The 26,546-nt window shown below is 50.7% G+C and overlaps 11 protein-coding genes across 11 annotated transcripts; 5 read left to right on the top strand and 6 right to left on the bottom strand.

Moving 5' to 3' along the window:
* Nucleotides 1–578: 578 nt before the first annotated feature.
* ALTATR162_LOCUS5819 (uncharacterized protein) lies at nucleotides 579–1,200 on the bottom strand (the record flags this gene model as incomplete). The annotated part of the gene is made up of 2 exons (XM_043313439.1): nucleotides 579–1,020; nucleotides 1,109–1,200. The coding sequence occupies 2 exons, from the start codon at nucleotides 1,198–1,200 to the stop codon at nucleotides 579–581; spliced, it is 534 nt and encodes a 177-aa protein (XP_043169374.1).
* Nucleotides 1,201–2,369: 1,169 nt separating this feature from the next.
* ALTATR162_LOCUS5818 (uncharacterized protein) lies at nucleotides 2,370–3,373 on the top strand (the record flags this gene model as incomplete). Its single annotated transcript, XM_043313438.1, has 4 exons — nucleotides 2,370–2,506; nucleotides 2,561–2,971; nucleotides 3,030–3,168; nucleotides 3,224–3,373. The coding sequence occupies 4 exons, from the start codon at nucleotides 2,370–2,372 to the stop codon at nucleotides 3,371–3,373; spliced, it is 837 nt and encodes a 278-aa protein (XP_043169373.1).
* A 1,500-nt stretch (nucleotides 3,374–4,873) lies between these two features.
* On the top strand, nucleotides 4,874–5,219 carry ALTATR162_LOCUS5817 (uncharacterized protein; the record flags this gene model as incomplete). The annotated part of the gene is made up of 2 exons (XM_043313437.1): nucleotides 4,874–5,060; nucleotides 5,119–5,219. 2 exons carry the CDS (start codon nucleotides 4,874–4,876, stop codon nucleotides 5,217–5,219), a joined length of 288 nt encoding a protein of 95 aa, XP_043169372.1.
* A 745-nt stretch (nucleotides 5,220–5,964) lies between these two features.
* ALTATR162_LOCUS5816 (uncharacterized protein) lies at nucleotides 5,965–7,740 on the bottom strand (the record flags this gene model as incomplete). The annotated part of the gene is made up of 4 exons (XM_043313436.1): nucleotides 5,965–6,666; nucleotides 6,715–7,062; nucleotides 7,118–7,504; nucleotides 7,561–7,740. The coding sequence occupies 4 exons, from the start codon at nucleotides 7,738–7,740 to the stop codon at nucleotides 5,965–5,967; spliced, it is 1,617 nt and encodes a 538-aa protein (XP_043169371.1).
* Nucleotides 7,741–9,984: 2,244 nt separating this feature from the next.
* Nucleotides 9,985–11,031, top strand: ALTATR162_LOCUS5815 (uncharacterized protein; the record flags this gene model as incomplete). The annotated part of the gene is made up of 4 exons (XM_043313435.1): nucleotides 9,985–10,158; nucleotides 10,219–10,375; nucleotides 10,426–10,632; nucleotides 10,688–11,031. 4 exons carry the CDS (start codon nucleotides 9,985–9,987, stop codon nucleotides 11,029–11,031), a joined length of 882 nt encoding a protein of 293 aa, XP_043169370.1.
* Nucleotides 11,032–11,297: 266 nt separating this feature from the next.
* Nucleotides 11,298–11,889, bottom strand: ALTATR162_LOCUS5814 (uncharacterized protein; the record flags this gene model as incomplete). Its single annotated transcript, XM_043313434.1, has 2 exons — nucleotides 11,298–11,703; nucleotides 11,756–11,889. The coding sequence occupies 2 exons, from the start codon at nucleotides 11,887–11,889 to the stop codon at nucleotides 11,298–11,300; spliced, it is 540 nt and encodes a 179-aa protein (XP_043169369.1).
* Nucleotides 11,890–12,609: 720 nt separating this feature from the next.
* Nucleotides 12,610–15,747, bottom strand: ALTATR162_LOCUS5813 (uncharacterized protein; the record flags this gene model as incomplete). Its single annotated transcript, XM_043313433.1, has 3 exons — nucleotides 12,610–14,734; nucleotides 14,782–15,565; nucleotides 15,663–15,747. The coding sequence occupies 3 exons, from the start codon at nucleotides 15,745–15,747 to the stop codon at nucleotides 12,610–12,612; spliced, it is 2,994 nt and encodes a 997-aa protein (XP_043169368.1).
* Nucleotides 15,748–16,057: 310 nt separating this feature from the next.
* On the top strand, nucleotides 16,058–16,811 carry ALTATR162_LOCUS5812 (uncharacterized protein; the record flags this gene model as incomplete). The annotated part of the gene is made up of 4 exons (XM_043313432.1): nucleotides 16,058–16,074; nucleotides 16,157–16,187; nucleotides 16,345–16,492; nucleotides 16,549–16,811. 4 exons carry the CDS (start codon nucleotides 16,058–16,060, stop codon nucleotides 16,809–16,811), a joined length of 459 nt encoding a protein of 152 aa, XP_043169367.1.
* Nucleotides 16,812–17,167: 356 nt separating this feature from the next.
* Nucleotides 17,168–21,598, bottom strand: ALTATR162_LOCUS5811 (uncharacterized protein; the record flags this gene model as incomplete). Its single annotated transcript, XM_043313431.1, has 1 exon — nucleotides 17,168–21,598. The coding sequence occupies one exon, from the start codon at nucleotides 21,596–21,598 to the stop codon at nucleotides 17,168–17,170; it is 4,431 nt and encodes a 1,476-aa protein (XP_043169366.1).
* Nucleotides 21,599–22,158: 560 nt separating this feature from the next.
* ALTATR162_LOCUS5810 (uncharacterized protein) lies at nucleotides 22,159–23,841 on the bottom strand (the record flags this gene model as incomplete). Its single annotated transcript, XM_043313430.1, has 1 exon — nucleotides 22,159–23,841. The coding sequence occupies one exon, from the start codon at nucleotides 23,839–23,841 to the stop codon at nucleotides 22,159–22,161; it is 1,683 nt and encodes a 560-aa protein (XP_043169365.1).
* A 785-nt stretch (nucleotides 23,842–24,626) lies between these two features.
* Nucleotides 24,627–26,443, top strand: ALTATR162_LOCUS5809 (uncharacterized protein; the record flags this gene model as incomplete). The annotated part of the gene is made up of 5 exons (XM_043313429.1): nucleotides 24,627–24,826; nucleotides 24,876–25,100; nucleotides 25,150–25,376; nucleotides 25,438–26,221; nucleotides 26,269–26,443. The coding sequence occupies 5 exons, from the start codon at nucleotides 24,627–24,629 to the stop codon at nucleotides 26,441–26,443; spliced, it is 1,611 nt and encodes a 536-aa protein (XP_043169364.1).
* Nucleotides 26,444–26,546: the final 103 nt, after the last annotated feature.

Here is a 26,546-nt window from a genome sequence, read left to right as displayed (position 1 = left end):
CAAGCGCAGCGCTTTCTTTCTTCGCCGTCTTCGGTACGGAGTGACGCACTTTACCGCACTTGTGAATCATGGAATGATATATTGGCATTGCTTGCTTGCTGATGCTACATGCTGTGCATACGGTCTGACCAAAGTTAGGCACCAACATACCATGTCCTATCCATCAAGATCTGTCGTATGGCCTACATAAGACTTCTTTTGCATGTGACGGACAGGGTGGTCGCATGTGTTCATGCACCTTCTAATACATCGATCCTGATGCCGTCGCGCATAGCAGTATACGGTATGTTTGCCATTTACTCGGGCGGTATGCATCACAATCATCTAGTTCCATTCCTGGCCGAGAATATGCAAAGAAAGAACTTGTCATTCAATTGACATACACTTTGTACAGATGTTGCCGGCCCATTTGCCATCCTTCCGAGATGTGCTTCACTTCAAACCTCACACATCCCTCCTCTTCCAGCGTATTTATCTCATCTCCCTTCTGCACACCTCCTTTGTCTCTCCTTGACCTTCAGCTCGTCCCCTTTCTTTCCCCTTGTTTCCTCACTCGCTCCACCTCGAATGCTACCCGCTTATCCAAGGAAGGTGTAGTAAAGGCTGAAGGCGACGGTCAAGCCGACAGCAGTCCATCCCGTTCGGATAACCTGCTGGTTCTTGAATCCGATACCGACGTCCCAAGCCAAATGCCTCAAGCCGTTGAAGCTGTGGAAGAAGAAAGGGAAAGCGTAGAAAGCCTTCAGTCCCGCCTTCACAGCCGCAGGCCAAGCAGCGACGGTCGCTACCATCGACTGGGTTTCAAGGTGCCACCCAGTGTAAGGAGCGATAAGGTAGGCGATGCCGAAGAGGTAGAGGGAGCCAGACAGTGTGATGCCGGTGATTCGGTTCAGCGATGAGGCGTACCAGGTGATTTGCGGCTTGTAGATGGCCAGGTGGGGGGAGACGGGGCGGTTGATGCGCTGTTTCGCGAGGATCTCGGCGGCTTCGGACTGTGATGCGTGTTCCGTTGCTGCGAGTCTACATTATACATTGTTAGCATCGCTGTGCGCATGAGTAGTAGTAAGCAATGTGGTGGTGAGGAGAGCTTGATGCTACTATGACATACCTCCGCTGGACCATACGTCCCGCAGGTTGTACCCTCAGACCAGGCGCGGCCGCCCGTCGCAGACCAAGCTGAAATACCCGCTGAGAAGCCATTGTGCAGTTTCTCCGATGCCAATCGACAGAGCTGTCAGGTGTCGTGTGGTGGTTGTCGACCGTCTATGATGCGCAATGCCGCCAGCCCAAATCTTCCCGATTCCCGAGGTCCCCTTACCGCCCAATCAGCAGCTCAGCATTACGCGACTTAGTCATCCACTTTGCGGACACCCGATATTTTCTCGCGTGCGCGCTTCCAACTTCCTTTCCCTCACGAACCTCGATATCGCCGGCAATGAGCGCTTGCGTGCTGAACTGCGGGAGTGACGGCCTACTTTGTCTGCTGGCGTTATGTCAGTGGATGGGGCTCAGGAGGGATCGGAGAGGGACTGCCTGTATTAATCGCTTGTGTTGACCAAGACTATGTCTGCACGAGTTTCATATCAAGGCTACATATTGTGCTTTTCGCGTGATGCCTGTAGCTGTCTCGCTGCACCATGCACGCCTCTAGGCGTTCTTAGATGCGAAATCTGGAGAGTAATGCCCTGCACGATCCTAAGCATTGCTGCGTCGCGCTTTCGTTATCCAACTTCGTCCTTCTGTCGTATGAGGTTGCCGTGTAAAGTTTCTGACTAAGAAGCTCGGCCTTCACATTCACTTTGTGCACATGATATCGTTTGTTGAGCCAGACGTCAAGACCATATGGCATTCGATCATGGTTGGGTCCAAGCAACGTTACCACGCGTGGTGATTGCAAATTTTCTTCCCTTCGACCTCGTCCCTGCGTTTTTCGCAATTACGTGAACTCTGTCTTTCATCCGCCACCTGTGCAGCAACAGCACTAACAAACATTGCCTGAAACTACAAATGGCGCCTCTTAAACAGGTCCTCAGCACCGACGCCGGGCTTCCAGCTGGCTCGTACATCTATAAAATTATTTCAACAGCGCCGCGACAAGACCCTCTCACATACTCTTTGACCGACCAGATAGCCTTTATATCTTCAGACGACTCTTTACGCTTTCATGCCCCAGACTTGAGGCCAGATGGCGTGATTGCGAACGCTAATGAAAATATAACATGTCTGGAAAGAGCGAACGATGCTCCTAGCAATGCTGTCGCGACAGCAGGACGTGATGGATTGATTAGGTTCTGGGACAAGAGAAGCAAGCAAAAAGCTCTGGAAATTGAGAGTCGTGAGTGTTGACGCTGTCGCTAGTTCAGCTAGACATGGATAATGGAAGGCTGATGATCAGCGTAGCACATAAACTCGTTTCAGCGCTGGTATGCGACGCGGAAAGAAACTTTGTCGCCGCTGGTATTGAAAACCCCGAAGACGGTCCCAATAGTTCTCCAGTCTATATATGGTACTTCGCCATATACCTCTTTAATCAGTGCCTCCTTTACTAACTCATTGTTAGGGATCAGCGCAACCAGTCAGCCCCTCTCCGCTCATACGTCGAGTCTCACACCGACACCGTGACAAACCTCTCTCTACATCCTTCTCACCCCACTCTGCTCCTATCAGCTAGCACAGATGGCCTACTTAACATCTTTGACACTGCCCAAGCCGATGAAGACGATGCATTGTATCAAGTTGTTAATCATGGATCGGCTGTTGCACATGCAGGGTTTATGTATCCTGGCACTGACATCTATGCGATTGGCACAGATGAGACAGTGAGTTTCTTCGCACTACAGAGCCAAAAAGAGGACGAAGAGGAGCCAGCCCCGAAGGTTTGGGGCGACGTTAGAGAAGATTTGGGGTGTGAGTATGTGGTCGACCTAGGATGGGTTGGGCAACAAGCCTGTATTGCAGCGGGAAAGCATAGGTATGTTCATTATCCGCGAATCATGCTGAAGTAATCAGGAAGTGCTGACTTGTTACAGCGAGAGCCAGCTCAACCTCATCCCAATAAACAAGGGTAGTAACGGACCTCTGGATTATAGTTTTGATCTTGAGAAAAGCATATCCTTTCCAGGCGCCCACAGCGAGGAGATTGTTCGCGACTCTTTCACTGATGTCCACGTAGGCATATTTCATTCATTACGACTTGATCTCTTATAGCTAACAACCTTCATAGACAGACACAACATACACATGCGGTGAAGACGGTCAAATCCGCGCCTGGAAACCCTCAGAAGAAGGCAGAATGGATGTTGACGAAGGGGCTGGATCGGCGAAAAAGAGGCGCAAAGACAAGAAAGAGAAGGCAAGATTCAAACCGTATTAAAGAGCTACTTTCAAGAAACAAGCCCTTCTCACCCAAACATGCTTAACACAGCATCAAGTCGGAAACTGAGGGTGAGATAGGAGACGTAAAGTTTCACTTGCACTTTCTAACTTCCATTGACCCCAGGAAGTGACAATGCACATGCGATATTACATGTGGATCACAAGCTTGCGCTTTGAATGGGTCTCAACTTAGATTCCCAGCAGAAATCCAAAGATCTCAACCAAAATACACCTCAACCATATGTCTTGTCATGCCATGTCACCAGTCAGCGAACTCCAGTCCTGGCTGCTGTCGGTCAGGGAATGGAACTCATCAATGACCTCCAAATCTCCATCACAAAGATGTCTCATAGAGGTGCTTTCTTGTTCCGAGTTGCCTATACGATACATAGGATTATTGCCTGTCTTGACCTAGGATGCGATACTACTACCACTATCGTTAATGTAGTAGAGAGCTGCAAAGATCGTTTAACGAGCACCTTGACCTAGTAAGTGGCGGGTGCACAAGAGCTTCATCTCACAGACGCTACGCAGTGGAGCGATATTGGGAACATCTTGAGATATGACATCCTAGCCCGATGAGAAGTTGGACCGGTGTCATGTTATCGATACGTTCGAGGTGGAAGAAGGCACAAAGGGAGAAGATCCCCTTCTCTGAAGAGCCACAGGTAGTATGAATGGTCGCGTAAGATATTCGCCAGCGGGACTGGATTTGACATCGTAAAGACTAAAGAAATGAAGGAGCTTGTCACCCTAACTAAGTACTGTCAAAACTCAACACTGGACCCATTGAATGCGTAAAGTGCAGTGTAGTGCAATGCCAAGTATACATCATCGGACTAAGCCCTCGACAGAACCCTCGCTTGTCGCTCGCCCACCTACCGCGGAAGCTAACGTTTCATCCCAGCCACCCAAACAGGCACAGCATAACCGTTTCATCCCTCCACCCCCTCCCGCCATTAACCCAACGTCTCGCAAAGCGCCTAGAAGCATCGTTCCTGTATGATCTGCGTATCGTGATATGCCTCGCCACAAGGACGCCTGAGCGCCAAGGTATCCATTTCCTTCATGTGCCGCCCTCCGCCAGGCTCGATGTGGCCGTGTGGCCGTGTTTTCAAGGCCAATGCAACCGATTGTGTTGTTTTGTGTTTGTCTCGTGTGTTTTCTACCGGTGGGAGTTTTGCGCAGGATGCAAATATGTGAGATGCAGTACGGATGTTGCGGCCAGGAAGGTAATGCGCCTGCATCGTGAGGTTTTTCTTGCCGAGGCAGCAACAACCAGCTTCCTGAGGCTGTGTGTATAAGAGGTGCCTGGTATCGCGTAGAACAATGGACTCATCAGCATCTTCAACTTCAGTCTTCTCTACTACTCTCTACTTCGCTCTCATTCAATTCTATTTCTTCCGCTGGTCGGTTCTTCATATCAATAATCACTTAACATAAACACTATTACCGAAACCTTCAATACCCCAAACAACAAAACAATCCAACCGCCAAAATGAAGTTCACCATCTCCGCCGTTGTTCTTGCTCTCTCTGCCCTGGCGACTGCCATGCCCCAAGGCGCCAACGCCAACCGTCCTGTGCCTGAGGGCGCTTGCTGTGTCGCAAACACCAGCTTGAAGCAGGATGTCTGCACTGTCAACGGAGTTAGCGGTCGATGTGTTCCCGATTCAATCAACAACTGTAAGTCTCCCATATGCCCGGGTATCATAGTGCGCTTAAGCTCATCACTTCTACACAGGCGGTACCCAATTGACCTGCATTGAGGACAACCGATTGAGCTGTGACCCTAACACTCTGGAGAGGGGCCGACCTCTCTGCCGCCGCATCCAAGGCGCGTAGATGATTGATACTGGGCTTGGGAATTGGAGGAAAAGCGAAAACTTTTACGTTATAAAGATCAGTATGGATTGAATTAGACTTAGTGGCGGTAGAAGGAGCTGTGGTACCCGGGTTCGATAGTAGCATCGGCTACGTTGAACGACAACTAAGATGCTGTATCGTCTTATTTACTCTTATCTGATCGCTTTTGTGATGCTTTTGTGTGGTGGTTGCGGGTCTGAACAGTGCGAAGATGCACGACCGTCACATCGCCCGCACTTTAACAACTGTGAACCTTCTATGGCATGTCACAAACAGTCCCGCCACGGTCATCCGTCTTTAACGGCACTTGGGTACCGCATCATCATTTCGACTCAGGAACCGACTATCTCTACAGAACTTATCGCGCTCTGCTCCTTCACCGCCATCTATCGCTAAATCCTACATTGTATGCTGCACTGAAGAAACACATCAGCGCCATGGAAAACGACAAGGCTCTCATGCAGCAGATTGGGGTGTTGGAAACTTAAGCTTAGCATTTGGAAAAGGATAACGCAAGACTGCGAAGGCTTGATCACGGCTGTGCTATTAAGTGAGCATGCTTTACAGGTGTACCGGTTTACATCAAACTTGATTTTCGAGCGTTTTGAATAGACGGGATGATTATGGGGCGGTCCACTAAGAAGGATGAATGGTCAATTTTAGATGGGAATCTCGTTCTTGTTTACTTCCGGCTTTTGACAAACTGCAGTATGCGGGAAAAGGCCTATGGCATGTTCTTGTTCGGCGCTCCTTGACCCAACTTGAAGTAACCTGGGTGAAGCTTCTGGAATACCTGAGCAGGGTCGTACTTCTTGCTCACAGCGATCAGCTTCGCTACGTTCGCCGACCCATAACTTGCAAGAGGGTCCTCGAACTCGCTCGCGTAGTTCATATAGATGTAGTTATTGTCCAAGCCTTTGCTTTTCGCATGAGCCTTGATCTTCTGCATGACAGTCGAGAAGAATCTGAGGACAGCGGTATCATCCGAAGCCTTATTCCACCAGGCGCTCATATTCATGACAAAGTAAGGACTCTTGCCGGCATCAAGGCCTAGCGCGTTGCCACCGTTCTTCTGCATACCCTTGAGTTGGCCTTCGGTAATAGCCTGGATGGAGATAAATGGCGAAAGGCCTTCGACAGCTTGAATCTCGGGTAGAAGCGTGTAAAAAGTATCAACGAGGTAGGCGTAAAGCTCGCGGTCAACTTTGAGAGACACGTCCCACATTGTTTGGCGATTACCGAGGTCTTCCTCCGCCCTACCGCCGTTCATCTTCATGGTCATATTGGCCAGCGTGCCAAATGCTGTGTCGTCCATCACGGGAGAAAGAGCTCGGATCTCGTCGAAGACAGGAGGGTCAGCGACAGGTTGAGCGTAGTGTGTTTGGACTATCGCGATTTTTCCAATACTGGGAATGGAACTAAAGGACTGCGTTTGGTTAGAATATCGCCGACGCCGAAATTAGAAGATACGTACAACAATCTCAGCAGCATCGGTATCCTTGGAAGACCCAGTGACGGCGAAGTTGTAAAGAGCATCGAGCACGCCGGTGAAGTTGTTTTCTGTGAAGATGCGCTGACCACCCCACATTTGACCAAGCGGGAATGCATCAAGTTTGAAGTTGGTAACGATGCCAAAGTTCCCGCCGCCGCCCCGAAGTGCCCAGTATAGATCTGGGAATGTCGTAGGGGTAGCGGTTACCACGAGACCAGAGGCTGTGACGACTTCGTAGGCAGCAACGTTGTCACAGGCCCATCCCGCTTTGTTGGAGAAGAAGGAGATACCACCACCCAATATAAGACCCGGAACGCCAACTGGCGCCATCTAAACCAATATTAGTAAAAAAAAAGTACATAATGCGCTTTCTAGCTGGACTTACTCTACCGCCAACGACTCCGAGGCCGGACTTCTCAAGCTTGTTGTATACATCTACCCACAAGTTTCCGGGGCCGACATTAGCATACCTTTTATCGTTCGAAACCGCAACAGTATCGAACCTTTTCATTGAAACGGTGATACCACCTTCAATGCTCGATGCACCAGCAAAGGCAGCATGACCGCCACCCTTGACAGCAAAAGGGCACTGCGTCAGACGTGATATCAAGACTAAAGATGACACTTCCACTGTGCTGGAAGGCTCAAATATACACCGAGGATTCAATGCGCCCTGTTGGGCAGCCCAATATGCACCAGTGAAGGCGTCATAGGCGGAGGTTTGCTCCGATAAGAGCTTTCCGCTGCCGTATATGAGCTTTAGCGAAGAGCACTATTTCTCTGTCAGCGTTATCGGTACCATGATAGCTTGGTAAAGAGGTGACGTACAGCAATCGAGCAGCCACTGGGTGACGTTCGTTCCACCAAATCTGGGAGCTGAGGGATGGCGGAGACATTGACGCCGTTCGCGATCAAAGCCTCAGTCACATTGAAGTCAACGGGTTCGAAGGTCCCAGCCTGAGCTGAAACAGATGCCAGGAAGGCGCCAAGGGAAAAGAAGGATTTCATCCTGGGTCCGGTGGGTAGGAAGAAGAAACTTGGGCGTGAACCAAGAAACCGGGTGCAATGGAGTGCAGGTTCGATCTAAGTTATTCCACTATTATCGCTGCGGAAACATATGGACCCCTAATTTGGCAATCGATCGTCCAAATTGACAGTTATGCTAAAAGTTCGATATTAGTATAAGAAAACGTCACTTTTTGCATTGCAGGCGATTTGTATTCACTATATTGCAGTTCTATAGGGGTAGAAGCCTGGAGGGATGAAAGCAGAAAAGATGAGATGATAGCTTTAGACTGACCTATCGGATGAGATGGGAGTAAGAAACTTACCGTGTAGGTGGTCAAAGCCGTCACCAAACCTCCGTAGAGAGACCGGATGGAAGCTCTCTTACTCCTTTGTTTCACCTTCACACTCTATACAGGCCCCTATACGTCTTATACACCTATATAATTGCAATAGGAGTGAATAGAAATTATCTGCAACGTAAAAAGAGGCTTTTTCTCATACTAATATCGACGTTTTGACATGACTGTCAATTTGGACGATCTATTAACAAAACAGGGGTGGGGGGTCTATATGTTTTCGCAGGCACTGATACAGTTGGTAGATCTTCGTTAGACGACGATCGGTACAGGTCTGCGACTTTCATCTCGCTTGCGCTCTTGTTGCCGCTTTTGAAGATCCGGCAGTGCAGATGGCTAGAGTACTCATATGTGAGGTTCGAGATGCCAGACGTGGTGGCATGGGACATGCTTTGCGCAACACAAAGATGCGAACTACCTGCAGGAAGGAATCGCTTCGAGCTCACTTACAGTGTTTATATTGCAGCGGCAGTTTCTCTTACATACGCTACTATACAATGGCTTCTGGATTGCTAATCGCGGCCTGAACGGGCTACTGGGGACGGAAGCATGAAGAACCGCACATGAGTTTACCAATAGCAAGCACCTGTGCCTCGATGTAACTGGAATAGAATGGCATACTGGGTACCCACACCCAGATAGCGGAGATGGACCCTGAGTGCCAAGCCGCTAGGGAATGTACATCCCCTCGTGCGTCTCACCCATGTCGGCAATGAGTGCGGACCGTTGTGCTTACATCCGTCAGTACATCCCATGCTTTCTTCGAGCACACGGCATATGCCAACGGTAGTTTTTGCAAAGAAGCCTTCACACTGTCCTTGTATATATGGCTTCTTCGCCACCCACGCTCTTTGCGTCCCGACCAAAGTGAGGATCTTGTCGCCTACAAGGAATGCATTCCTGCCTCGCAATGTGCAGAGGCGCTGGCCCTCTATGCCGCCCCGAACATTGGCGGCTGAGTGGCCATTAGGAAGCATCCCGCGAGCCCCAAATATACGGCTGAGATGTCCCCTCATTGGGCGCATATGCCGTAAGTTCATCAGATTCGTAGTTCGCAATACTATAGCTAGTCCAGTTCTGGCAGCTTATATCAGTCCGTTGCGCTATATAATCACCATGACGGTCGATCGGGAGACGTTTAGTCCGCCACCGACAGTCATTCACTTGCATTGTGTCCCGTTGTTGCACGATCGGTAAAGAATGGCATGTTCCGGTCCGCCATCTGAACGTGGGGTGAAGAATCAAGCCTCAATTGTTTCTTTTATCAGCCAAGCATCCGTTGATACGATTGCCGTTGGGCTTTCGACTTTGCAAGGCGAAAAGGCATGCAATCCTTCTTCTCAGATCACACTCTATTAGGGATGTATATCATGGTTCCTTTTTCTACTCTCACCAATCACTGCTGAAGAGCTTCGCAGGTGCTAGTCACTACGGAGTGTCTCTAAAGAAAGACCGCATTATGACTGATGGACACGGTTTGCGAAGACCGTTGTTACTCATGGGGGCGGCTTACGAGACACAAATCTTCCATGCTCCCAGCTTCATTCATCTTTATACGCCGACACTTTAACATCTCTACTCCCCACTGTGTCTTTCAAATCTTGTCTGATCCACTACATTATTCGTCATGTACGTGGCCTCGAAGGCGCCGGTTTCAAGGGATGTTCTTTTACGTACGAATGTTGTTATGCTGCTCCTGACATCCGGATTTATTGCTACGCGCGCCATACTCCAATGTGTCAAACGCAAACCTTTGGAATTGCCAGATTTTTTTGTCTATTTTGCTTACTGCTTGTTCGTCGCGCTATGGGTTTGTTATTATGTCGTTGCGCCACCGATATACAGAGCGTATACAGTTCTAGAGGGAGAAACTGAACCATACGCCACGATGAAGGAAGATGCTGTAGCGATATTGAAGTTCCTCGTCGCCGGCCAAATGTGCTTCTACACACTTCTTATTTCGGTCAAAATGTCGTTGATGACGTTATACCGGAAGCTGCTCGCCGGACTGCCGAGCATCTACAGAAAGATATGGTGGGGCCTAATCGCGTTTTGCGTGTTGGTAAGTACCAAAATCGAGGCCTTCTCCCATGACTGCAAAGTGGTGCTGACGAACATCCAGGCATGGGTTGGTAGCATCATCAGCACTCTCACCACATGCAACGATCTCAACGCCGAGTTTAGAGAGGGTCAATGCGGAGGAACTCCCAATGACGACCAGAGGGTTATATTCAGCCTCTACTTCGCGTACTCTGTTGATGTGGCAACTGATCTAGCTAGTAAGTTTGGTGACTTGCAGTAATTTGAAGTGGTGTGCTCATCTCTGCAGTCATGATCCTACCGCTACGTCTTACATGGAATTTTCAGATGCCTCGTAAGCAGAAGATAGGTATCTTCGTATTGTTCGGTAGCGGTTTCGTTTGCATCGCTTTTGCAACATTACGTTGCTTACAAGTTGGCGTGGATGGCAGTGGAGAGGCTACCACGCCTGAACCTAAATGGTTGATGCTGTGGACTATACTGGAATGCTCAATAGGTATGCATACGTGTTAGACCCGTTAGATCTAGGATCGGACTGACATACTTTGTAGCCATCATGATCGCATGTTCGCCCGCCTTCGCGTCCTTCATTCGGAGGCGTATGAACTCTACGAAGCCATCGTATAACGTACAAGGCTACTTAAAGCAAGGGGCCGATGAGATGAAAATGAAGAGCATCATCAGTTCCCCAGGCCAATCCAAGCGCAATGCCGCGGATAGATACTGGGACGATACACATAGTAGCCAGGAAGAACTCATGGAGAACGCTGTGGGTATCATCGTCAAGACGACAGTACACCAAAACGACGAGATTTCCAGTCATAGTTCGAAGCATGGGGGAAATCAGCGAACCCTTGACAGCAGAATCGTACAGCGAGGGCAGGAAAGTGGATAGCACTCTTGTGCACCACTAACGGGGCTAATCAGCCAATGTACACACGACTTTTCCGCCCGTATCGTCCACACCGACGAGTAATAATCTGCAAAGTTCATTCAAAATACACGAAGCGAACCAAACTTAGATATTTGCCCCGAAGGAGAGAGCTTCATTGAAGAGATTGAACACATCGTTGATTTGACTTCCCTTAGTTTTCGTCCGCTAGCATAACGAAAGCCAGCTTTCTAAGCCATTACTGAAAACCCTTGGACCGATGAAATAGCTCAGCTGTTAAACCAATCAACGCCTCGTACCATCTTGTCGCATATGTAGCCAGTGACAAGTGCATATGTTCCTTTATGCACAATGTCGATGACCTGTTCGTTGATCGGCCACGTCCAAGGAACCGCTGACACATTTGCAGTGGTCTCCATCAGTTGGTCCAGCATGATGCGGATACCGGTATGCATGAAGACTGCAACCGGCCCGATGACACCATAGTAAGACATGACTGCTCGGAACGGTCCAGCAAGCATGCCCATGCCGAAGTGGTGAGCATGGTTCAACAGAAAGGTGTGGCGCTTGTAAAATTCCGGTGAGACGCCCAGGTGATTGCCTATTGTTCGAGCGGGTACATAGGAATCCGGGCGACCGGTGAACAACTGCTCGATTTTGTTTGACCCAGACATGCTGGTGACAGTCAGTTGTTTGCAGAGTAGAGATCAGACCATCGTTAACCTACACCAAGGCCCCTACAAATCCAGCACCTATACCAATAGCGACCGCACGACCAAATCCAACCTGTGGAAATTTGGGAAAACTCGATTTGGCATCTGGATACGAAACCGTTCCTGTCGCGGTATGGTACTGAGGCATGTTGGCTATGCTTTCGTTGACGATGGGAAGTGAAGAAAGGTAACCTAGTGTGGAAGAGGAATGAGGAAGACTGAGCTTGAGAATTCGTTATTGTTTGTTGTTATCATTTGACGTTCGCGTTGCGACACAGGGTCGTCGTGGGTGACCAATGATTTCGTTCACTTTGACGTCACGCACCGTCAGGGTTTCTGACTGCGCGGACCCACAAAGAATCACAACACCATGATGCTAAGAGTGACATGAAACTGACTTTGGAAGACGATGGTCGAAAGAAAAAGGCTCGTCGCGACTAGTTTGCTAGTATATCGCTGCCTGACGTCAGGGCCACTGTACGCCAAGATCCTGCTGTCGTCGAGGACAAGTCCAAGTCAACGTTGTGAATGTTTATCTACATGGGACAACTCGCATAGTTCCAAAGATCTGAGGACGCTGACACAACCCTGCATTGCCACAGCGTCGAGCGATCAACTGCTCTCAAGGACTCAAGCAAGTACACGGATACATTGCGATACCGGACACTGCACTTCTATTCTCTCACGCCGGGCGCTACTTGTCCTGTTTGAAAGTACACAAGCTTGTGTAACGATATCCATGTGCACTAGTGAATTGGGGGTTTCTTAATCTTGATTCTATACAGATTCTAGTTTCCTTCATGACAGACACCATAACTCTTCTTCCATTCCAGCGCAGTGCTATTCATATATCTTGGCTTCCCAAAGCTCAATGTTCATGACCGTGATGCTCATGGCCCGCACCCTTCTCCGCAAAGTCAATCTTCCACCCCCTAGTAACGAATACACGGGGATCTCTCACTACCGCATAAGCAGCCTTCTTACCCTCAGCAGCATGGAACTCAAGCGGCACAGGCTTCCTCCTCTGTGTCTCCTTCTCACCTTCCTGCATGACAACGACCTCAGCCTTGTTCTTCCAGGCCTTGGGCGCGCCAACAATGATGATTTTCTCTACGCGCACATTCTCCATGGTCTTGAGGTACTTCTCGCACTTGACGGTACGTTTATTGGAGTCGAGGTTGGAGGAAGTGAGAATCTGGCGAGCACCATCGAAAGAGAAGCGTCGGTGGATGAAGGCGCCCATCTCGTAATCGAAGGTCTCGCCGTCGTCTATGTACAAGGTACCCGCGGCATTGCCGTCTTTGTCGAGTGCAACAACGAGTGTGAAGGGGTCGTACTTCATAAGACCGGAGGAACGGCGAGGACGGTCGCGGCGTGGGATGACGTGGCCACCCTGCATGAGAAGGGGAATCTTCTCGAGGGGAGCTGGGACAGTGTGGTGACCTGCACCACTGTAAGTGGTGAAGTCAAAGTAGTCATAGTAGGGCTGATCATCTGCAACATAGATAGAGACACTGTCAGCGCCCTCCTTTGTAACTGGCTTGGCGAGGAGACCAGTGGAACCAATGTAGAGCTGATCGTCGACCTCAAAACCACGCTCATCGTCGGGGTGGACCCAGAAGTTGGGCCGGATGATAGGCGCACCGGTAGTGTGAGCCTCGTGGAAAGCAGTGTACCAGGCAGGGAGGAGCTGGTATCGAAGACGCAGGGCCTGGGTGATGATCTCCGTGTAGGGAGAGCCAGCAATGTATGGCTCACGGCGACGAGTATCGATGTGAGCATGGCCACGGAAGAAGGGGTAGTAGATACCAGCCTGGTACCAGCGAGTCAAGAGTTCTTTGCTCGGGTTACCGAAGAAACCTCCGACATCTGCACCGCCGAAGGGGAAGCCAGAGATACCCTGGTTTAGCACCATAGGGATGGAAGCCTCGAGGTGAGTCCACTCGGCTTGATTGTCGCCGGTCCACATGGCAGCAGTGCGCTGACTGCCCGAGTAGAAAGCTCGGGTAAGGACGAAGGGGCGGCGAATCTCTCCCTTCTTACGCTCAGTGATGGCTTGGTAGGTCGCATTGTGGAAGGTCATGCCGTTGATGTTGTGAACGTCGCGATGCTCCCAGTTACCATGATGCAGATTGTCCTTGGGCATAGTCGTCTCAGGACCGTTGAACACCGACGGCTCGTTCATATCGTTCCAGATGAAGGTGTTGTGGGCAGTACCCTTGAACTTGTCGTAGTTGAACAAACCCTTCCACCAGTCGATGGCAGCCGGGTTGAAGCAGTCGATCCACATGGATGAGCCAGGCCAGCACCAGCCCTCGTACTGATTGCCATCCTTGTTCTTGACAGCCAGGTCCTTCTTCTTCAGCTCGTCGATGATGGGGTAATCGTGAGTGTTCTTGATATGAGGGTCGATAATCGCAACGAGCTTTCTGTCCCGCTTGTCCAGCTGCTGCTGCATCGTGTCGGGGTTGGTGAAGGTCAGAGGATCCCAGGTGAAGTACTTCTTTTCCTGCGTGTACTCGATGTCGAGCCAAATGACATCGTAAGGGATGTTGAACTTGTCGAATCTGCGGTCAACGTCCTTGACATCCTCATCAGTAACGTAGTTCCATCGGCACTGGTGGTAGGCGATAGCGAAAGACTGAGGCATGGCCGTGTAACCGGTCAGCTCACCATATTGACGAGTAAGGTCCTGAGGAGTCGGGCCAAGGAAGACGAAGACATCCAGGAGACCACTCTCAGACATCCAGTGTGTCTCAGTGTCGGTATGGCCCTCAACACCAAGAGCAAGCGGGTTGGCGGTGTTCCTCTTCTTTGTGACGTCGATCCAGGTCTCAGCGCCGTTGAGCCAAAAGACACCGACGGTTGAGCCCTTGCGATGGGCTTGCATAAAGGGAATCGCGCCGTAAAGGGTCATGGGGCTGTCCATCTCATACTCGAAGACATCGGCGTTGTACAGTCGGTAGGGCTCAGTATAAGCGTTGTCACCACCCCTAGAATTTGTTAGTCAAGTTTCGTGATGTGAAGGGGCACTGCGCACCTTGTCGTCTTGAGGGATAGCCTCGTAGCATGCTCTGGGATGCCAAAAACATGGGCGTACCCGGGGAATGTGATGTCTAGCGCAACTGCCTCAGGGCCTCTTGGCTTGCTGTCCGTGTTGCCACCGAAGCTCTCATCCCACCATGTGCTTTCGTCTTCGACAGGCTTCTCAATCTTCTTCTCTTCCTCCTTGGTCTCCTCCTCGCCCTCCTTCTTTTCTTCTTGCGGCTTTTCAACCTTGGGTCGCCAGTGTTCGACATTCATGTAGCCTCGCTCATTGAACTTGACTTGTGTCTCCCCATCGCGCTGGAACTCGATACCGAACGGCGCGTGTCGGATTATGGCTTGGTGCTTACTGCCTTTGCCGTAGACGACCTTGGTGTAGCCGTCTTCCGTCTCTGGGTTGAAAGCAGCGCCCTTGGAGGGGTTCAGACCTCCAACAAGAGTCCATTGTGCCGCCTCGTTGTATCGCTCCTTTCGCGCTTTGCTGTCGTGGCGGAGTGTGATGTCGCCCTTTGCCCTCTTCTCTTCGTCGAGCGTAACACGTGCCACGCCAGATTCGAGGAAAGTGACAGTAAGCGGCAGACGAACTTTCTCTTCGCCTTCCTTCAATGTTTTGAGAACTACAGCATCCAATTGGCCGTCATTGAAGGTGATAGAGGCAGGATCGAGAACGTAGGGTGAGGTCCAGGAGCTCGAGGCGGAGACGTCATCGGCGAACTGGCGGTTGCGCTTGCAGAAGCCCGATTGACTGCATGTTTTGAAGTTCTCGTGCTTGACCGATACTGCTGTCTTTTAGTATCCTCCCTGTAGCTTCGTATATAAAGAAGAAGGAATGTAGTCGTGAGTTGGGGATATCGAGTAGTGAGCTTAGCTACATACCAGCTGGCACGAACAGACAACTCAGCAACGCCAACAAGAAAAAGACAGCCGTCCACCGGGGAGGCCGTTGCCGTAGAGTAATCATGACAGGCAGCTTTCTAATACAAAGAAGCCAGCCCGGAATATCATCAATTCATCAATCGATCAGCCAACCCTCAACGCTCGAGATGCCATGTGGACTTTGAGGCAGCGCCAAGGTCAGGGTCCAGCTCCTTTGCACAAATCAGGCATAACTTTATGCAAGCTACCCCACTAGACAGCAACGAGGGCAGCCCATACCCCACCCCTTCATAAAATTCCAGCTACACGTCCGCCCCTTCTTCTTGATTCCTCTCTTCAAGTCGTAAAGACAAGTTACATTCACCAAAAAACTCAAACGTCAATTCACCGCCAAAATGACTACCGAGCAGACGTACGTCCAATTCTCCAAACGCTCCGATTCCAAGACGAGGGGCAGCTGAAGGGCGGTGAACGGTATACTGATAGATGAATAGCTTCATCGCTGTCAAGCCTGACGGTGTTCAGGTATGTATTAATCCCGCTTCTTGAAACGCGTCCTCTCCATGCTGTCGTCTGAATCAATTGTCGCAATGAATCGCTGCAGTGATTCAGCTGTTGCAATGGAGACGGCGGGGTTCTCAACAAAATATAAAAAGCATACATGCTAACAAATGCTCAACAGCGTGGCCTCATTGGTCCCATCATCACCCGCTTCGAGAACCGCGGCTTCAAGCTCGCTGGTATCAAGATGGTCACTCCCTCCAAGGAGCACCTCGAGAAGCACTACGCCGACTTGAGCGACAAGCCCTTCTTCCCCGGTCTAATTGCCTGTACGTTCAGCCTCCGTATCCGAACTACAACGATGCATAATACTAATACCGTCTAGACATGGGCTCCGGCCCCGTCTGCGCCATGGTCTGGGAGGGCCGTGACGCCGTCAAGACCGGCCGCTCCATCCTCGGTGCCACCAACCCCCTCGCCTCCGCCCCCGGCACCATCCGTGGTGACTACGCCCTCGACGTTGGCCGCAACGTCTGCCACGGCTCCGACTCCGTCGAGAACGGCAAGAAGGAAATTGCCCTCTGGTTCAAGGACGGCGAGGTCCAGAGCTGGAAGTCCGCTCAGCACGACTGGGTTTACGAGAAATAGACGTCTCCTACAATTGGACCATGAGAGTATGGGGTGAGCTTAGTAGCCGAAGACATCCGTGACGGAAAACTGGTTTACGAATCGGTCTAGTAGTCACAGACTATCTCGGCGGAAGGCTGGCTCTATGCTTCATGGTTTAGGTGTGGGCTATGAAGATACGATCGCATGAAAAGAAACATGGTAGAAACCAATGAGACACATGAATGATCTCTCAATGCATTTCGAATCCTCAGAGTGATGCCGTCCAGATGGAATACAGCTATAGTCCTGCCGATACAAATGAATGCGCCGATATCCATGACCATTTCCTGTCCTACCAACAGCCGCTGAACGCCGCGCAGCAGCCCATAAGCCCCTCACGCATCTACATCCGCCGCCTCCTTTCCTTTATCCTTACTCCTCGTCTTGACCCTCCCTTCCTCTTTATCCGCCAACTCCTTTTGCACCTTCGCCGTATACCATTCCCTCAACTTTTCCACCTCGCGCCACTCCCCCTCTCCTCTCTCAACAGCCGGCCCTTTAGTCTCCTCCCTCGCCCTTAGCTCGCCAAATGCACCTTTCTTCGTGCCCCAAATAGGTTTGCCCCAGCGCCACACACACCACGCACTTTCATCCGCGCTGACGAGCGTGGGATGCCTGTTCAACGACTTGACAGCGAATGCGCGAAGTAGAATCACATCGCCAACCTGCGCTTCCGGAAGCGCAGTCTGATGAGCGCGGAAGATCTGTACTGTGCTTGTCTGAGGCCAAGAGCTAGCATCGGTTATCTGCAAGGTGGTGAACCAGTGTTTTGGTCCCTTTTTGGCTTTTTCATTTGGTGTCGTGGGGGAGGTAACAAGAGCAAGGATGTCGGGATTAGCGGCCGAGTGGAACTGAGAGGAGCGGTTGAGGAAGTAGAGGAGATCCTTGAGGGGGGTGTAATAGGCCAATGGCGTAGATAGGCCAACTGAGGGTTCTTGGGGCGTGTTGGAGTCGACGTCGTCTGAGGACGGATCGATCAGTGTTGAAGATACGGCAGTAGTTTGGGGTTTGTGTGACGCGGCAATGGCTTCTGTGTTGGCTTCATTGTCGTCTTGGAATGAGCGCAGACCCGCAGACGTGGTTTGCGTCAGTTGAGGTGTCATCAGCGTATCCTGTCCATGATGGGTACCGGAACTAGGCTGCGACTCCATGGCAGTTTGCTGCGTTGCGTTCGGAGTGATGAGCTTCTTACTCTGCTTAACTATTCGTTGATCGGTCTTAGGATATGCAGGTGGTGAGCTGCGCATAAGCTCGTCCATATCGACCGTGCCCTGACTGCCTTCACCTTCACCGAACGATGTCTGCTCATCCACTTTCTGACTGGCTTCTGGCGTTGCAGATTCATCAATCTCGTATACTTTTCTCCTCGTTCTCCGCACGTTGCGTGGGCTGGGGTTTAAGGCTTCCTTCGATCGTGCTACACGTTGTTGCATACCTGGACTGCTGTGTAACAGCTGTGTGACGTACGAAGAGCCAGGTCGAGCAGGACTACCAGTATCTACCTCTACGATCACTGGCGGGTCCGATTTCTTCCCCCTCGTCTTTCGGCTTGGCCTTCTTAGCTCTGGCGCAGTTGCGGATGGCGGCTTTATGTCCTCATCGTCTTCGTCCTCAATAATAGCACGATCAACAGGGTCGCTGTGGCGCCTGTATTCCGTATCGCTGGGGGGATGCACAGTAGATATGGAGTGCTCAGACCGAACACTTTCTTCTTCAGAGTCTTTCACAAAAGCCACGTCAAAGTATCTGCTCTGTGAGGCACCCAATTCTTGTGACGGCTGGAAGCTGGAAACAATCCGGTCATGGTTCTGAGTTTGAAAGCTACCAAAATCAGATTTCGAGTCGACACTCCTTTGCGAAGCATGTTTGCGCGGGCTTTTCTGAAGAGTCACAGTAGCACCAGTCGAAAAACTTTCCGCTGGGGAAAACTGCCTCGATTGTGAGCGAAGACTATAAGGAGACGTCTGTGTAGATTCCTGTGATGGGGACAAGGCGGAACGGGTGCGTGTCCTAGGTGGTGAAGCGACTGAGCGTGCGATGGAAGTCACAGATCCCTTAGATCGTGTATTGGGCTTGGAGATAGATGCTTCTTTTTTCTTTGGTGACGCTGCAGTCTTTGCTTTCGATCTGGTATTTCTTGCAGGCGGTTCAGGTACAGCATCCATGCTTCCTACTTTCTGGTCATCCTCAGGCGCTGTGGAATTATGTTGGCTTGCAGACTCAGTAGCTGCTTGGGCGCTATGTTCAGATGCTGGTTGAGTATTGAATTCGTTCGACTGTAATATGGAGACCTCTTCTATTGATTCCACTTTGATATTTGACTGACGATCCTGCTCAAGGCCAGCTACCTGCTCATGCTCCTGGTCAAATGACGCATGCTCCATCGGGAAAGCGTCTTGTAGGTAGTCATCAGTAGCCTCGAAGATAGATTCTGGCGGATGGCCAACGGGAGAAAAAGGTTCCTGCATTTGACGTGGTACTGCATCAGGTTCCAGTTCCTGAGATTGAGTGTGAGTGACTGTTTGCTCCACTGTTGTGTCAAGGGTATGTGCGTCTTTGGTCGCAAAATCCAGGTTTACAAACTCACTATGGCTATCAACATCCATGGTAGGGGACTGGTCCTGAGTAGGGGAGCTGCGTCGGCTAGATTGAAGCTGCTGCTGTTCGTGGCTGGAGTCGGCTTCGCTGTTGTCGTGCGAGGGGGAGTCTAAATCAGCAATGGCTGACGTGGCTGTTGAAGGTAGCGCGCCTGTAGGTAGTTCTTGATGATCGGTTTCCTTGAGAGTTTCGCTTACAGATTGCAGGTCGTCTGCTGTACTGGAGTCTCCTTCAGACTGTTCAGCAACGAACGATTGCATCATTTGTTCAGCTGTCATTGAATCCATCTCGGTCTCACTCACACCATCTTCTTCGTCCTCCTCCGAAAGTTCTATCACTTCCGGCTCGCCTGGTTTCTCTACAGCGACTTGGGAATTGGTGGTAGCCAAATTCTCCACATCTTCATCTGATTTCTTGCCCTCCGGTGTGCTCTGGGGCAATTTAGATATGTCTTCCGCTTCTGCAACACCATCGAGGCCTTCCTGCGAGGTGAGCGAGGATGGAGCTTCGATTCTTGAATCTTGTTCTTCGATTGGCTGGGCCTCTGGTGGAGGCGACGATAGCTCCATGGGACGCGAAAAGCCAGCAGCGTCCATGCCGAATGTAAATCGCACAGGTGTGAAGGCTGACTCATGGTTCAAAGCTCTCGATGAGCCTATTGAGCTGAAGAAGGAAGTCTCGCCGATATCGCTTGCTTCGCTTGGTACTTCTTGTTCCCCTTCCGCCACAGCATCGTCTCCCACCAGCCGTTCGCCAGTAGTAGTATGGCCGAAGTAGGAACTAGAGTTTGTATCCTGCTCTCCTGGAAATGGTGACGGGATTGGGAGGTTGGATGCGTCTTGTGGCGCAAGCTTTGGACTTGCAGGCTCTCGGCCGATAGGGGTCAACAAGCCTGCAGTGATAGCTGGAAAGGTAGACAGCGTGGGAGGAGGCATAGCTATCGCAAGCTCATTCTTGACATGCCTGTTTGCGCCAGTAACCAGGCCAGGCTCTGTTTCCGGTGGTACTTCCACGACTTCTAAAGAGCTTTGCTCCTGTGTTGTACTCGATGGTTCCTTTCTTGCGACTGCGTGTACACTTGCGAACGCCTCGAACTCGACCACGTCCTCATCAACGCGCTCCAGTTGTCCACCTTCTTGCTCTTCGGTATCTGCCTCTGTGGTGCTCGTGCTATCTCTGTTGGCCTCATCATGTATAGCGCCTTCTTCCTCGGTGTTAAGTTCGGTATCAATCTCTGTGTCGCCTCCAAACGCGTATTGTGCATCTGACGGTGGATGTTCGTCAGGCCCAGCGTAAAGGTCGTAATTATCGGCGTCCTTTTTGGACATGGCAAACGATTCGTGCACAGTTCTTGCCCCTTCGTCCGTTGGGGTATCAGGCTCGGTTGTCTCGTCCTCCTGGGTGTCCAAGCGCCCAGCTGCAACGGACAGCATTTCTGGTTGTTGAGGAGAGACGGGAGTGCGAGGAAGTTGCTTTGTCCGACTGGGTGACGCTTCAACAGACTCGAGCTCATCTTCTATAGTCACATCTTCCTTCTCTGGCGACGGTGTCCTTGCACTGTATGTCCACGCCTTCCAGTCCCTGTACGACTTCCTACGCCGCTTTTTGTCATGTCCGTCTTCCGTCTCGTCCGCCAAAGGATCATAAGGCGCTCGGAAGGACGGGCCATCGGATAGTCGTGCCCGCTTGAGAAAAGCAGGAGAGGAGAATTCGAGGGCAGACGGCGGACTGGCTGCAGACTGCCGACGAGCAGGCGATCCGGGCGCAGGCGTAGGCGTGGCATCGACGAGTTCGAGGTTTGCGCTTTCGGTTCCATTGCGATAGACCTGGACTACCACGGTCCGCGCATATGATAGCTCCCATTCGATGCTCTTGCCTGGTGTGCTGATGACGCCTTCCTTGACGAACTCAGCGCCGCGTAGGCTTAGTACCACCTCGTCTCCAATTCCCACGCCTGTTGTCGCAAAAGCCTTCGCACTGGCTCCAGAAAAGCGCGCTCTGACTTGTCCGTTCTTGCGCCGTAAGCGAAGATCAGGCTCAGCAAGCAGCAAGGCGAACTGTTGCGCCGATGATGAATACGGCCATATTAACGTGACTGTCGCTCGGAACTGCTTCGATTCGATCGCTGGCAGCTCTGGATTGAGCTCCGAGATACGTGCCTGATCCATGGTGCGCGATGAGAGCGCAAATTCGCGCTATGAGTGCGACATCGTGTTGAGGAGCGATACGTCTATGTTTGAGCGTGGGGAATGCGCTTGCGAATGTTGGCGAAGACGTGTGAGCAACGGCTCGTTCTGTCATGCTTCTTCCAACGCGACATCCCTGCACCGATATGTCCGCTTTCGGCCACCTCGGTTGTTCCTGCACCCCAATCTTCTTTCCCCATACCCAGCCCTCGTCTCACGTCTTGATGCGGCCAACCATTTGTTGTACAAGCTGGAACCGAATACTATCCATGTATTCATTGACATCGACGCCTGTCTACTAACATCCTGCGGACTGTCGCATCTTGCATCTCTACGGATATGTGACAGACATATTTGTTATAGAATTTTGGAAGGTTGAATTACAATGAGCCAGTGTCAACCCTCATTCAGACCTTCGCACTCTACAACATGGCGGTTCTTCACAGCATCAACACCATAATTGAGTATGAAGCGGGTATATATATATATATATGTTATACAGAAATGCGAAGTGGGTAGGGCGCAGAGTTACGCTCCACACACTAAGGCAGATCCAAAATATCCTTCAAAACCGCCAATGCCCCAAACAAGTCGTTATCGTGGTATCTTCTCGCACTAACCTGGAGGTTAATCGGCGCCCCCTCGAAATTCGAACCCTCCCATAACTCTTTGGTATGCTTACACTCATCACTCAATGGCTTGTGGTCCGCGGCATACTCCTCTTTAGCCTTGGCTTTGATCGGCGTAGGCACAACTACTCCCGGGTAGTCGACGAAGTTATATAAGCTTGTGTATGTCCAATAAAACGCTGTATCATGCGCAGAGGCCGGTCCAACGAATGCAGGACCGATGATAACGTCGACTTCTTGCTCATTCCAGCTGTCAGCGAATTCGTAGCGGAACTTGTCGCGAGCGGCACGTAGCTCATTGACATCTTCGGCATGCAGCATACCGTGAGGCTCTGCGTCTTTCCAGATCCAATCACTGAGGGGTAGTACTGGCTCGCCTGTAGACATGATGTCTTCTTTCGCTAGTTTGCCGCCACCTGGCCAGTACATACGTCGGATTTGTTTCCATGCTTCTTGCGCCTTATAGGGCATGAACGGCTTCACTTGAACAACGTCGGAATACTGACGGTTCGAGAGACGCTCACGAGCCCATGCTATAGCGCGCTTTACTGGTGGCTGAGGATCGACAAAGCCATCGTTCTCGACGATACCAATCCTCAATGGCTTCCTCATCTCGGTCGCCAAGCCCGTCCAAGGAAGTGGCACTACTTTCGGATCCAGCAAGTAGGGCTTCTGACCCAAAACAGTCGTCATGAAAAGATCCATATCTCGCAAGCTCCGGCAAAACGGACCAGTACTACACAAAATATTGAGTTCTGCTGAGAATGCATGTGCGATGAAGTCCTTCATCGGTAACATGTAAGAAGTCGACTTGTATCCATAGATGCCGCAAAACGCGGCTGGGCCCCTTATACTACCCCCAATATCTGTCCCTACACCGAGTACAGATCCTTTCATTGCCACAAGTGCAGCTTCGCCACCGGATGAGCCACCTGCGCTGAGATCGATGTTGAAAGGACACAACGTCCGGCCGTAGTGAGATGTCGTTTCCAGATGCATAATCGTTTGGGGCTGGTTTGTCTTGCAGTAGAACACCGCCCCCATATTCCTTAGCATCGACACTAGTAGGCAATCTTTATCATTGAATACAGTACTCGCAAACGAGCCTTGAGACGAATAAGTCCGGGCGATGGGCATGTGCTCTTTGATACTAATAGGAACTCCATGAAGTGGGCCAATCGTCTTTCCGTTCTTTTCCAGGTAGTCGTCCAGCTCTTGCGCCCTCTTGAGAGCGTCATCCATGAACCATTGCGTTAAGCAGCACGTCAACTGGTGTGCAATGATAGCGCGTTTTGAAAATGCAGTGGCCACTTCGACCGCTGACAGCTTGCGTGCGGCAATGGCTTCGGCAAGGCCTACTGCGTCATACTGCTCGGTGATGTCGATCTCGGTGGGTGTGAGTATACCACAGGTAATTGGTACTTCAGATACATCTTTTGGTGGATTGGTGAAAATCTTTGAAGACAGGCGTAGTTCGCGAGGCACTTTTTCCGCAAAGGCTTCAAGAATTGATGCTCTCTTCTTCTCGTAATCCGGTGTACCTTGGGGAACAGCCTTGGGCTGAACTATAGCGAGCTCGGAAGGATGAATGGCCATGTTGATGTGGAGAGAATGATAGCGAGATGGGAAATGCAGATGTGCTCAAACATCATCAATCGTGTGAACCATCATGCTGGTCTTATCTGCACCAGAGTCGTCACTGTCGAGGCTAGGCCTAAGATGGGAACATTGTCTCTTGTGGCGCCGCAAGACATCCCGTGAACTTGGTTTTCGGAAAGATTCCGTGTTCGCGTACGAGGGCAGTGGTGATAACACGATAAAGCCGATAAGGAGGTAGTTGGTGTTGAGAGTGCGGAATAGATGCCGACGAGCGGCCCTTAGCGCGTCATCACACATGGTCTCGCACCAGCTAGCGAACGACTCCTTACTGCATCCAGCTCCGACGACTCCAATTATCCGGTTATCTCCCAATGAGCGCGGTGTCTCCACTTCCTATCAGGCGAACGTTTCCCCGCGTTGAGCTTGGTATTTCGACTGCTGGTCCCTTTCGCATGGACTTGCTAAGTTGCGGAAGCCGGTGTAAACCTAGGAAGGCACGGAGATAGGCGGCCTCTACGCAAGACACTTGAGTGGTCATCTCCATAGCTTGCTATCAGAAACCTTGGAAGAAACGAGCTGGAGACGAGGAATTGTGATAAGAAACACGCGGGCTCTATAATGAACTCCAAGTTGGAGTGAACCAGGGTAGGTAAGCCTGCCGCTCCTGGGGTTCTGTCTGCATGCACCCCACTCTTGTACACTGCTTTTGAGGCAACCGTTTCCAGGAGTTCACCATTCATAACAGATTCATATCGTTCGCTGAATTCTAGCATGTAACCACCATGATGACAGCTAGGGTAGATTCGACCGAAATGGCTTCGGTGCCAGGAACCGTGCATCTGGTCGACTTGGACCACAGTATGCAAGCTCGTCATGCCGGCAACGGAGACATCATTCTTGATCCAGCGCCCTCGAATGATCCCGATGATCCACTCAACTGGACTCCACGCCGCAAGCTCACATCATCAATATGTACCAATCTGTATGTGCACCCTATAACTTAACGGAGACGAGTCTGATTGAATATGAAGGTATACATGGATGGTGGGCATCGCTGTGTCAACAGTATACTCGGTTCTTGTTCCATTATCTGAAGCATCCGGTGTATCTGTGTCGACGCTGAATGAGGGAACTGGGTACATGTTCCTCTTTCTTGGGTGGGGACTGCTCTTCTGGCAACCTTTCGCTCTTCGGTACGGGAAGCGTCTTACGTTTCTGATATCAGTCATTGGTGCAATAGGATGCAGTATTTGGAGGTATGTTTGATACATGTGCAACAATGTGTCCATAAACTGACCTCCATAGCGCGTACGTCAAAAGCAATGGCGAATGGATAGCCAGATGTATCGTCATGGGCTTCTTTGTCGCTCCGGTCGAAGCTCTGCCCGAGATCTCAGTAACCGACGTATACTTTACTCACCAGCGCGGTAAATACATGGGCTTCTACGCTTTCTCGCTAGCCGGAAGTAACTACTTCGCTCCCATCATCTCAGGATTTATTGCGGAAGGCCAAGGCTGGCAATGGGTCTTCTGTAAGTATCCCTGTACGAACTGCATATGATGCATATACTGACTTCGTACACCTATATTTAGATTGGCCAGCAATCTTCCTTGCCGTGACGTTGATCTTCTTGTTTTTCTTCATGGAAGAGACTAACTACACACGCAAGATCGAGGGGATAGCTATCACTAGCTACTCTTCACAGACAGACCCATCCAAGGTAGTGGACCAAGAGAAAACTGACGCAACGACTTCGCCGTCCAACGTGAGCGATGATATGCGAGTGTCAACCAAGACTTTTGTCCAAAAGCTATCTCTATGGCAGACATCTCCAGGAGCGAACGTCTTCGAGCGCGCAAAGCGTAGTCTAATGTACCTTAGCTGGCCCGTTATCTTCTACGCAGGGTTCAGCTATGGTTCCTACCTCATTTGGTTCAACGTCTTAAACGCCACTGCTTCCATCATTCTTGGCGGACCAGGATACAACTTCAAGCCCTCTATGGTCGGTCTTAGTTACGTATCTTGTTGCATTGGAGTCATCGTTGGGGCGCTCTTTTCAGGACGCTTCAGCGACTGGCTGACGATCAAACTTGCGCGTCGAAATAATGGTGTCATGGAAGCTGAGCATCGTTTATGGCCTTTCGCAGTGTGCCTGGTAATGGTTCCGGCATTCTTGATACTCTGGGGTGTTGGTGCTGCGCATGGCGTACACTGGTTCGGGCTCGTCTTTGCTATGGGATGTGTAGCGTTCACATCGTCTGTTGGTGTCACACTTAGTGTGAACTACATGATCGATAGCTACCACGACATCAGTGGCGATGCAATCGTGACGGTTATCTTGATTCGCAACACTATGTCATTCGCCATAAGTTACGGGTAAGTTATATAACGCTTCTGCAGACTTCAGCGCTAATGAAAGATAGTATCACTCCGTGGTTAACGGACTTGGGTTATCAAAACTGCTTCATCTCTGCAGCCTTTGTTGGTATGGCTGCGTCGGCAGTCTTCCTTATCATGATCAAGTACGGCAAGCGTTTGCGTGTTAGAAGCAGTAGTAAGTACTACAGTATCGTGGCCGCAGATAAGGCGATGAGTTAGCCTTATCCTTTCCGCCAACGGGCCATATGCTTTCACTTACAATTCTTGGTCTCGCTCATCATGCCGAAAACCAAGGGGCTAAAACGTAGCATGAATTTAAGCT

This window comes from Alternaria atra, assembly GCF_907166805.1.
Source record: "Alternaria atra isolate CS162 genome assembly, contig: 25, whole genome shotgun sequence".
In the NCBI taxonomy this organism is placed as follows: Eukaryota; Fungi; Ascomycota; class Dothideomycetes; order Pleosporales; family Pleosporaceae; genus Alternaria; species Alternaria atra.
The sequence above is the reverse complement of the archived record's forward strand: the minus strand, read 5'-3'. Positions and strand labels throughout refer to the sequence as shown.